This window comes from Gymnoscopelus braueri (genome assembly GCF_963280865.1).
Source record: "Gymnoscopelus braueri genome assembly, chromosome: 4".
NCBI classification, from domain to species: Eukaryota; Metazoa; Chordata; class Actinopteri; order Myctophiformes; family Myctophidae; genus Gymnoscopelus; species Gymnoscopelus braueri.
Genome location: NC_137605.1, coordinates 35,754,044 through 35,766,600, shown reverse-complemented (window position 1 = coordinate 35,766,600; position 12,557 = coordinate 35,754,044). Strand labels below are relative to the sequence as shown.

General features: G+C 41.7%; 1 protein-coding gene across 2 annotated transcripts in view; it reads left to right on the top strand.

Moving 5' to 3' along the window:
- The first annotated feature begins 754 nt into the window (after positions 1-754).
- LOC308084574 (F-actin-uncapping protein LRRC16A-like) overlaps positions 755-12,557 on the top strand; it is a 91,373-nt gene continuing 79,570 nt past the window's right edge. For both annotated transcript variants that reach the window (XM_080427286.1, XM_080427285.1), the window contains exons 1-2: positions 755-1,232; positions 5,968-6,065. In XM_080427286.1, coding sequence (XP_080283412.1) covers positions 1,190-1,232; positions 5,968-6,065 — 141 coding nt within the window. In that variant the 5' untranslated portion in view covers positions 755-1,189. The remainder of the gene's footprint in view (positions 1,233-5,967; positions 6,066-12,557) is intronic.

The window sequence follows — 12,557 nt, the reverse complement described above, 5'->3', positions numbered from 1 at the left end:
TCGGCACCATGACGCTTGTATACAAGCGTCATATGAACCATGGCTAGTTCCACAGCGTACAGCCGGCAGAGTGCGACACCGGTGAAAAAAAGCCAATATTGTTGATTCAATACCCTTTTCCGCACATCGTATCCAAAAAGTAAAGGCATTCCCATTCCCCTCTGCTCTCAGATGTTTTACATTTTTGCGGTCAAGACAATCTAACCGACGGGCTAAAACAAGCGTTTAAATCGCTTTTTTTAGTCAGCCTGTGCCATATGTTTTCCTGGAGCAGTACAGAGCATGCGGACGTGGGTTGACTGGCCAAGGGATGACTAAAAAAGCGATTTAAACGCTTGTCTCATCCCGTCGCTTAGATTTTCGTGACCGCTAAAATTTGAATCATCTGAGAGCAGGAGGGACGACCTTTACTTTTTGGATATGATGTGCGGAAAAGGGGAATAATCAACAATATTGGCCAATTTTCGCCAGTGTCGCACTCTTCCGGCACCCGACGCAGTGGAACCTCATCTGGGAGCTAGCTATACAGCGGAGGGGGAGGTTCCGATTGGAGCTAAGCACCAGCGTGACATTAGAAACAGCAGTGACGAACCTCCCCCCCCCCCCCCCTCCTCCCCCCGCCGCTTCACCAGGCCGACATGCACGGTTCACTGACTGTCGCATCACCGATCGGGGAGGGGCCCGCTCTTTACAATTGGCTGCCAAAAGCAAGAGCTTTTTACGGTAGGCTCAACACTACAGAGGGCGTGTGAGTGTGACTGTGTGAGAGCGTGGCGAACAGTGGTCTAGTCCTCTAGTTTATCGGGTTTCAGCATGACTTTAAATGGATTCTAGCGTTTTTTCCCCCAGCAGCATCCAGACGCTTTTCTTATGCATAGTGTGAGAAACAGGGTGCTGTAAAACAACGGATGGAGATGATGTGTCCAGAATAGATACATGTTGATACATTGATTTCATGGACACTGCAATCAGACTAGATACATGTGGATACATTGATTTCATGGACACTGCAAGGAGAGAGAGGGACATGTAACGGTTACATTGTAACCGTTGGGACTATACAGCACCTGACACTTCTGCCCCTGGACTGCATCTCTCCATACTGTTATTCTAAAGCATCTCAATGCGTTGGCCGTAGTGTTTCTGTTTTCGGATTATTGTTTATTGACCAACACACACTCCAGCAAAAATGAGCGAGGAAGTGTCATCAGATGTTCCCAAAGAGCTTCTGGGTAAGGATATTGCTACATTTTCACTTTTCCCCCCCAAAGATGTTCAAATAGCCCATGTATATAGGGTTAGAGTGCTCATATTGTAGCTTCATGTGTAGGATATCATCCCACAAAGATACAGTTAGACATGGATCAATTTATAGGGCACACGTGGAAAAGACTATTATAGACAGCAGATTAAGTATAGGCTTATTCGTGGAATAATATGTGTTGTTTGTTTCTCTGAATCTTTATAGAAAACGAGGCCATCGTTATCGTTGAAATGACAGCAAAGCATGAGATATTGTTGATGGTGGTGATCTGACCATAATAGAAATTGCGAGCCTATGATGTGTGAATTATAGCCTATGTGAGATTAAATGTAATGCGAGCAAAGCCCTAGTTGAAATAAGAGCAGTCAGTCTCTCATCGCATTATAGGGTTATTATTATGGCCCAACAAATCCACCCAGTCTTTTTTATTTGTAGGATCATCATTCATCATGGTCATCTCAGCTGAGGATCATAATGATGTAGAACTTGCCCTGCAGGATAGAAGGTCTGCAATTACGTTCACGCAGTTTAGACTCCAGTCCCTAAACAGATTGTGTGGTTCTAGTTCCCAATCTCTTTGTGTGGCACCACAGTAGAGTAGCCTACCTCAGCTTTTGACACCTCTGTGCAATATTGGACAAGCACAAGTCATCTCTTATTGCTGTCTCTCTCTGTATCACTTTCACTCTCACATCACATTTACATTGCTATCCACTGAATTAATTCATCTTGACCAAAAATGTATAGAGTCTAATATGCAACTAATTTAGTCACAGATACACATGGTCCTCCTCAGTGTCACATTCATAGACTGAACAGACTCACAGACTGAACAATTGTCAGTTTGCCACTCCCACGCTCAATTATTGTTGTTTGTGCCATGCATGTACCATGTACCATGTCATTGTGCCACAATCCATGTTTATTGAGTTTCTTAGGATCCCCATTAGCTGGTGCATAACATCAGCTAATATTCCTGGGTTGACAGTAAACAAGACAATTCTTCCTTGTGCTTTATATTCAATGCTATACCATACCAGACCAGACCAGACCCTAACTCTAACCCAAACCCAGAATGTGGATGTTTCAGTTAACAGCAATGAAATGATAAGAAAAGGCAGAGAAAGCGGAGAGGTGGGATGTTGTTGATGTGTTGAATGATGGTGTGTGTGTGTGTGTGTGTGTGTGTGTACACCATCATGGGTTTTCCCAGGCTGGTGTTTTCCCAGGCTGGTTTTCCAGCGTTTTTATATTTAAACTGTGTTAATCACGTCTTGGAAACCGAAGTGTTTTATACCTTTTGTTGATAGTAAAAAATACACACTAGCCAGCCAACATATTTAAAAACAATTATTTCCATTTTATGCTTTAAATTAGGTTGGAAGGGTGGAAATCTTAGAGCAGGGAATGGGTGTTTTTTGCCATAATTATTTATTTCCATGCCATTATGAGATGAAGCATATGACCTCTTTGGTTTTGAGTTCTATCACCTACTGTATGTCCCATATCCTAATTTCCTTTCATAGGGAATTATTCTGATGTTTACCGAATAACATATAGACTGACTAAACCAGCCATGATGCCACCATGTCATGTGCTGTTGTCCAGATGGGTATAAACGGTCACTGTGAGAAGCAGCCATTGGTGTCTATCAGTGACTCAGCATCCTCAATGAGTTATGCAATGTCACTCCTTCCATCATGCAAGGAATAGTACAAGGAAGTACAAGGAATTCCACAATGATGTAAGAATCGAAAAAGTCCCACTTTTTACTGCAAGCAGCTGTTCTCCAGGTTCTTTTGCTGTGCCTTTCCAGAGAAGTCATCTTTAGAAGTCCCATTCACTTTAGGAGTGATATAGCAAGCATATACTGTAGGGCATGGTAATTTTTCAATTATTTTCAGATTATGAAAGTGCAGATTGTAAGCTTTCGAATGATGTGTCATACAGTGAAATCTGAAAATAGTTGGAAGAAGATATACTTATTTTAATGATGGTTAAACCTCAAATCAAGAAACCATGAGAAAAAGCCTGTCAACGATCTACGTTATTCAGACCTCTTACTGTAGTTACTACTACTAGGTTACGGACAAACTGATGTAGTATTTTGTCATCCTAAAACTGCTGTCATGTGTTATATTGAGTTGATTCTTCAAAATGTAAACTTGTGTAAGATGAAAAAATAAGGAAATGAAAACAAGAACAACAATTTAAAACAAAACGACAACCTTCCTCGATTTGCACGATTTCATGTTTCCCGCCTTGCGGCTCATTCCATCCGACTATGTCACATTTTCTGTAATGGATTATAGATTTGTGATGGGGTATATCTATGATGGCTAGCAGAGGTTGCCTGCAGCTAGATAGCCTATCTCTTTGTGCATGACAATGTGTCCGTGAGTAGGCTAATTGTGAATGAAATGAGATACTGATTGGTGTTGAGGGGAGCAGGTGAGAAAGTGGTGAGTAAACGGATTGCTGGCAAAGAATACATTAGCCAAGCGACAGTGTGGCAGTGGGGTTGGATGTAGCTCAGAGAATGGGAGATGCCGATGGAGAGGGGTAGACATGGGCAGAGCGCAGACCACGGTGAGTAAAGCACTGCTGATAAGGGTGAACAAGTTAGCCTTTGTCTCTGGGCACAGGGTGTCTGCCAGAGGGCTTGTTTACAACAGCACAACATCCAGATTCTAACCACTGCTACATGCTGGATCCTGGTACAATGGTTAAACAAAGACACTTAATGTATGAATGCCAATGTCTAGATGAGACACTGAATATAAACGGACAACAGGCCAGGGCTCATATATATCAACTAAGCAATATTCATTGTTTTATTTATTTATTTCACTAGAGATACATTTTGCTCAACATATCATGTAATACCTGCGCACTGGATAAATAATTAAACCAGTGGATTGTTACTTGAACGAACAGGCCAAATGCAAGTGAGTCACCATGACCCAGCCAGAATTGGATTACTCACACACCAGTGAAAGAACATCAAAGAAAAATCCATCCTGAAATATGTTTTTCTATTTTGCACATCAAACAAAATATACAAGAATGTTTCCTCCAAATCTTAAAACTAAAAAAACCAAGGCTCTACTTTATGAGCCCTCGATTGGAAGAAGAACAATAAATTAGGCACAGACTTTACAGGCTCGTAAAATGTAGCCTATGTTAAAGCTTAGCTTAACAAGACCATTTTGGGTGTCATCTCCATGCCTTACCCATTATCCCCTATTCAATTTCTGGTTAGTTTTGCATTATTGCACTGAAATGGAACCAAATTGCCATGACTGCTGGCATAATGCTTGCATTAATCAGTTGTAGCCTTTTTGAATGATGCAGTACAGCCAGTTCAGGACTCTTAACCCATTTTGGGCGGGAAACCCTTTTTGTAACTATACCTTTCAGGACGGGAACCACTTTTGGGGTTCCTGTTGCTATGTACAGTATATAGCAACATAACGTTTTTGTAATTCAACATAACGTTTTTCAGAACATTGTGTGGGATTTAGAAGGCGTTTTTAGAATCGGCCTCAGGTCTAAATGGATTAAAAGATCATACTGGCATGTTTAGCGTATTGACTGCAAGTGTAGTCACTGTATACTTCATTACTGCTGACCATTTTCCAAAAGCAAATGGTTTATTTTGTCTGGAAGGATGCAAAATGTTGTACTGTATGAAAATCAACCTGCAGGGACTTGCTTGAGAGAGGTAATCCAACACCAACACTATGTTTTAGATAGATTTTTACAAAAAATCAAAACACAACAACCTAAAAATATTCAAAAGTCAGTGACTTATTATAATTCTTCTAATAGCCGATCTGCAATCTCCACACTCCCTGCGTTGTGAGCTTGTAGAAGTAGATATGATGAAGTAGGGCATTCATTTACAAAAAAACACTAAAAGTTGAATTATGGAAAGTTGAATTATGGAGATACAAGTTTTCTGCACAACAGCAACAATATATACAAAGTTGCAAATAGACTATGAAGTGTTTAGACTGATGTGGTCCTTGGCTTTATTCTTGTGCCCCATTCACCCGTCCCCCATTCTAAGACTCCAACTGAATACTATATCATAGGATCCATGTAATTTAAACAGGCTAGTACCCTTGTGTTGGTAACCACCAGACAGCTCTGTGACCCATTTTGGGCTTTGAATCATACCATCACAGAACTGCTGCAGAGGGACGAGTCTATTTTCAATGGGGTTGGTGTCAGCAGCCAGTAAATAAATTAAGGTTTTGCTTGTTACTTTGGCTTTGTTAAGTATTGTGTTGTTCCTTATCAAGGCTGAAGAAAGTGATCTCTATACAAGGTGTGTGTGTGTGTGTGTGTGTGTGTGTGTGTGTGTGTGTGTGTGTGTGTGTGTGTGTGTGTGTGTGTGTGTGTGTGTGTGTGTGTGTGTGTGTGTGTGTGTGTGTGTGTGTGTGTGTGTGTGTGTGTGTGTGTGTGTGTGTGTGTGTGTGTGTGTGTGTCAGAGACACCGAGAAGCAGCTTGTAAATGCAGCTGACCCAGTTCTGCTCTCTAAGCCTGTTCCTTTGGCTGTGCAGGATTCTCCTGAGTGTGACTGTGAACAATCAATCCGAACAGCGGAACAAACACTCAGCGTGTAAGTGAAATTGTATGCATACATGCGTATATCACTGAAAATCTCTTCTCTTCTTTTTGCCTCTCCTCTATGTAGAGAGTGTTAGGGATGCAGTGGGAAGGAAGGTGAAGCTGTCACTAAGGAGGAGAGTCAAACTGGAGATCAAAGGAGACAAGACAGAGAACAGAGTTCTGGTAAGTTACACTGCTTCCACTTCATGGGGAATGAGGGGAATCTCTATCTGTCTCTGCTATGTATGGCCATTAATCAACATTAAGAAAAACCTTGCTTTACATCTCTCACTTGTGATGTGCTTTGAGTTTGTTCAGTGATGCAGACAGAGCCATGTCCTGCACTTCAACCTACTGTTTTACGTTTGGAGATTATTTAAATAAAACACTGAAGTAATGTTTTCACACCATGTGTGTGTGCGCGTGCGTGTGACTGGCTAGCTTAGCTGGAAATAACAGCTCAGCCTCAGACCATTAAATATGAGCCACAGACCAGTAAAATCACGACTCTTGAATAATTAACAACCTTGCAGACCATTAAAAATGCATATTGTCATTTTCTGGGCTGAACAGGGATATCAGACTAGACTAGAGATAGTTGGGAGAGAAATAGTCCCTCACTAAATTACTGTCTGAACAGACGTTGTAAAGTTTGACAGCTGAATCAGAAACCTCTTACATGTGGTGCATGATGCTATAGATTCTAAACCTTTGAGATGTATTGGCTTTGGCTCTGTGGGCAATTGACAGAAATACCATATGTGAATAGGTATACAGCTCTGCTGGGATTAGAATCTTTTGTACCCCGTTTACACAGAAGACCCGGGTTAACACAGGATATTGAACACGGCAAGTTCCCTTCTATGTCCCTCATTGTTGAACAGGTTGTTGTTTTGATTTAAAATCTACGTTTCAATATTTTAAATACTGCATCCAGACACATGGGAGAGACAGATAGAGGAAGGAGGACGGAGGCAAGATTTTCACATTCACACCTAGTATGCTTGCCAAAATGATCATTGGAGACACTGCAGTCTGTTGGGAATCTACTCATTAAGCAGCTTCACTTTGAAATCCATTGGTAATGAGTCAGTTAGAGTAGCATTATGTTATTAATTATAATATTTCCAGATGAATTTAACCATTCCATCGAAGGCTAAAATCTACTCATTGCTTCATACGTCTGTTGAAACTTGATACAACATGCATCAAAGATGTGTCAGTACTGATGTATTTCTCCAATACCTCAACAAGTTGGCAACAATGCATCCTCTGTTATTTCAACCCAGCTTTTTTGTGGCTTTGTCTGTGGCACCAGAGTTACATTTCATCTATGCTTGTTTCCCCAAGTATGTGGGGAATCAACCTCATGGCATCCTGGGCAGCTATGCCTTTACGCACTGTAGTGCTTGGTTTGTGGCAAACTGGGTTGGTGTGGCTCTCACACAACAATGTTCTCATGTGGGAGCTGCTAACTGAGGCTAGTGGTGCGCAGTCTGCGCACACACATGTATCACACAAAAATGCATAAGTGTAGGAGTTTCTTTCTGTGTGTGTGGAACTGAAGAATTCCAGAAGAGTGGTTCTGGAATTCCATCCCGGCACAGAGCATGAGAATGACATAGAGACTTCACGATGCTGTCCCTGACCAACCAGAATAAATAAACGACTGTTTGTTGTGAGAGAGAGAGAGAGAGAGAGAGAGAGAGAGAGAGAGAGAGAGAGAGAGAGAGAGAGAGAGAGAGAGAGAGAGAGAGAGAGAGAGGAGAGAGAGAGAGAGAGAGAGAGAGAGAGAGAGAGAGAGAGAGAGAGAGAGAGAGAGAGAGAGAGAGAGAGAGAGAGAGAGAGAGAGAGAGAGAGAGAGAGAGAGAGAGAGAGAGAGAGAGAGAGAGAGAGAGAGAGAGAGAGAGAGAGAGAGAGAGAGAGAGAACAAACAGACATCATGGAATTGTAGCCTTTGATTGTTATGTAAAAGTATCTATGTTACTGTGTTTTGAAAACATATGTACTGTATGCCTATGATAGTTTTTTTTTAGGTCCGCTAGCGGTAAGGAAGGTGATGTCAGTTGGTTGATTGGTCAATCAGTCAGTCGAACACAATCATACCACACAAGTTATTTAGAAAACTACTTTCTGGATTGTGACCAAATGTCTTTGTGCTCATATGCACACCCATGGACGTGTTTTGCTTTCAATCAGGTGTGGTTTGACGGCACATTGCTGTCTTACGTATTGTGGGGAAAAAAAGTGATTGTTCGTAGACGAGCCCCGAGATGGTCTTGAATCCAGTGCAGTGGTAGCGCAGATATTTCCTTACTAATAGAGCACATTCGGATTACGATGCCTGCCTACATACATAGATGGTATCACATCTGCTTGCAATCAAAATCCATCAGAATTCAACACAACACTCAAGTTCAACATGGTAGATGACATTGCTGATTCATTCATTAATGAGACTGGGACAGATTATCCATATATTGCATAATAATAATAAGAATGTCTCCGTGTGTCTTTGGAGACCAGAGCGGGGAGGAGAGAGAGAATGAGAGAGTGGGAGAAAAAAGTGAATGCAGTTTATATTGCTGATACATACAGTACTGCATGTTCAAAAGCCCTTCGCCATGTAAGAATGTCATGAATTCATGGCCTATCTGTCTCTCTACGGCAGGAAGGCCATCATCAATATCCAATTGGGGGTCTGAAGGTGCATGAAAAGTGCTGTCTCTTTCATGCTTTAATATGCAGTTTAAAAAAGAACTTACTTCACAGCATGAGTAAAAAGATCAGCATCAGTCTGCTCAGTATCATTCAAATAGTTAAACAGTGAATTACAACATGCTTGGACACCCTATGACAATATAACTGAATAATTCCCACTTATTTTGGCCTATCTAATATTTGTACTTAATCATGAATGCCTGATCTGTCTCTCTTATTCCTTAGCAGGTAAGTATCATACACAGTTATTTAAAAATAAATAAATCTGGTTGTCAGCCAGCTAAGGACTAAGGAGAGATTTCTTCCTCAAATTAATCATCTTGAATTTTTAATTTAGATTTATGCGCAGGTTTGTTTTGCCTTGACAGTATGGCAAAATTTTAATCTTTAATTTCTTGAGAATATTGCGCTATCTATTCGCCTACTGGACTGTAAGCACAGACAACAGTCACTCAAATCACCAAAATAATCAGCTACAGATGGGTTTCTATGGCAACCTATTGAGCATCCCATGACAATGTAATCATGCAAGGAGTTTAATTTGTGATTCTAAATCCTTTGAATGAAGCAGTGAAGTAAGGAATGTGGTTTATTCCCACGATCAGTTTACCTGCCTGTCAAACACGGCTTCACTGTTTCCCGCTGAGCTTCACACTTCTTCTTGCGGAGGAGCCCGCGGCATGTCTTGAGTACACTAAAGCCTAATAGATACACTCATCTCTCTTCTTTGAAGACGGCGGAGGGGTGAAGGAGGTAGAGATAATAACATCAGTCCATCAAACACACTCTAGGGAGGACGGAGAGATGGGGGGGGGGGCTGGGGGGCTGGGGGGAATCATCATGGAACCAGGAAGCTGAAAAATTAGAGAGATCCATGAAATCAAAGACATACCATAAACACCCTGGCAAGCCTAAAGTCTAATATTATATATTGTATTTATTATATGTCGTCACCTATCCTTGACACAGCGTCTCGCTTTTCAGTTGTTGTTTTTGACAAGCAATGTGGTTGTGAGACAAAGTATGAATTACTTAGGCTGAACTCCAGTGTGTGGCTGTGTTCATGTGTGGACGCAGATGAGTGCATATGTGCCTGTGTGTTTTTCGTCTGTTTGGCACTGCAATCCCACTGAGAAGAAGCTGCATATTTACTGAGGAAATGCCAGCTGCCAACTCAAACTGTGTGTGTGTGTGTGTGTGTGTGTGTGTGTGTGTGTGTGTGTGTGTGTGTGTGTGTGTGTGTGTGTGTGTGTGTGTGTGTGTGTGTGTGTGTGTGTGTGTGTGTGTGTGTGTGTGTGTGTGTGTGTGTGTGTGTGTGTGTGTGTGTGTGTGTGTGTGTGTGTGTGTGTGTGTGTGTGTGTGTGTGTGTGTGTGTGTGTGTGTGTGTGTGAGAGTGTGAGAGAGTGAGAGAGGGACCACTTGACTTGACAGGGGTAGGGAGGTCTGTGTTAACCCCAACTTCCCCTTGATCTTCCAGTGTAAATAAAGAGTTTTTTTCTGTCCAAGCCAGAGACTGTCACTAAAAGTTAAAGGAGCAGTAAGTGATATTATTTTGGTTAAAATAAGTGTTAAATAGCTCTATATACTGATAACAATCATTGCTATATACTTATACTATATATAGTATTTGTTCAGTAACAGGAGTCTCCCTGTCTCCCCAGCTCTTTGGTAAGCGGAAAACATATTTTCGAGTCGGGATACCAATTTTATCCAATCCGGAGAGAGAAAACTCATACAAGATACAGGATAAATGTGAAATTGAAAGTGATAGTGATGACACAAAGAAGTGAGCAGAGAAAATTAGAACTGGGAGTCTGGGATATAATAAAATTGAAGCTGATGAATACTTTAGGTACACTCTCCTGATTGGCTCAAATTGGCTACCCATCTTCTGTTTATTAAAGAGCTGGAGAGATGGGGAGACCCCCCCATTATTGAACACTATAGCAATGATTACTATCAGCATATAGAGCTTTAACTTTTTAACCAAAAACCCATTTGTTTTAACCAAACAATATCACAAAATTACTAATCTCTCAAGAACAGATTCTGCTCTGCGTTGGAATCTGTCGTGAAGGTTCGTCATAACGTGTACGCACTGTGTGGGCGTGGGCGTGCCTTCAGATCAGGAAGCAGGCCGCGCTTTACCCAATCAAATGTAGTGGGCGGGATTTACGTGTCCGCTGATCCTTCCCTACTCGAAACAAGCCGAAACTAATTTAACAATGGCGTCCGCGGAGCAGACAAAACCACGGAAAGATATTCACATTTTAACTTGCTCTTTCATCATAGAAACAAGTGGGCTTATAACCAAAACGATCCATGTTCTCTGGGAGTGGTGTTAGTGTTCCGTGTAGAAATATTGTTAGTGGGAATGAAAACATAGTCGCACCACCCGGAACTGGAGCGTGAAGGCAGACTAAAACCCCGGTTTCCTTTGCGCACGTGTGCTGCGTCGTCATTGTCCCAGAGCCAACATGAGATAGTACAAACAGCAGAGGGCGCTGTTTTTCATTCTCATTTGGCTTTGGGTTCCCAGATTGCAAAATTACCTTCAACTGTTGTCTCCACCAAGAGTTGTCTCTTGGCTCAAGAGTTGTCTCACCAGGCCGAAGGCGAGGCAGAGACTATGTTTTGCACCCTGTCCGTTCGTCCGTGTGTGTGTGTCTCTGTGAGCAGCTAATCTCCGACACCGATGGGCCGATCGCAGTGAAACTGTGCAGTGTGCACGCACACTCCCTGGATGCCAGAGCCGAGCCTCTGCCCCGAAATTGTCAGATCGGTCTGTTATAGCGTCACCAGGAGGTCGATTTTTGCTAAATACATTTCTTTTGTAATGCTCCTACAGATTTTGTCCAAACATCACGCAAATCGGTATCTCTATAGTCATTAAACGAAACAGGTCTTTCCGATTTTTCATCTTCTAGACGGCTAGACTCCTGCAGAGCCACGCTGAAAAAAAATACAAATACATGTCTTGTGTATTACATGTACAGTAGGCTATATTAGTTATTAGGGCTGCACGATTCTTGCTCAAATGTGAATCACGATTTTCCTCCATAAGAATTGAGATCACGATTCTCACACGATTCTCACACAATTCTCTTGTAAATATAAAAATAATAAGCAAAAAAAAAAAACGTCATAATTTAAAATCGAGATCGCATAGGTGTCTGAATCGAGATCACGATCTTTTTTCGATTAATCGTGCAGCACTATTAGTTATCCTTATATTAATACTGTAGATTCTGCATGATGTTACTTACCGTAATCAACTGGATGTAACATATACACCTAGCAGCTGCGGTGCATAGCCAAGGCTAAGCGGATCATCAAAGACACCTAGTACCATTCCTAGTCACAATCTGTTCATGCTGCTACTGTCAGGCAGGGGATACGGCAGTATCAAATGCCAAACAAACAGACTAGGGGACAGTTTCTACAGCCAGGACACCAGGCTGCTGAATAGGTGCTGAGCCCATGTTATCCTGAGCCCTGTTTTACATGCTCCCATGTCCCATTAATTACAATGGCACTATCAATTATGTATATGATTGTGAATACACTCCAATTCCCATACTGTACATTTTGCTCCGGCCCCCCTGACGTATGGTTTAAGATTAAGATAAAATTTGAATCGCCACCATGAGACCGATTTGAAAACTTTGCGGTAGAGGTTCTTTGCATGGCCTCCTGGGAGTGTCCAGCGGTGTCCAAGATTAGCTGTTCGAAGACGGACAGACAGACTCAGGAACGAAAACATAATCCTCCTCCTGGTGGGGTTTAAAAACCATTATGCAATTTATTCATTATAATCTGGAGATGTTCATGACTACATTGTGTATTTACCCAGTGAGGGGCCACACTATAATGTTTCTACTAGCGTTCAAAATGTTTAGGTTTAGTTGGTCCTCAAACTATGGAGAGCAAACATCACATTATTTTGTTTCTATG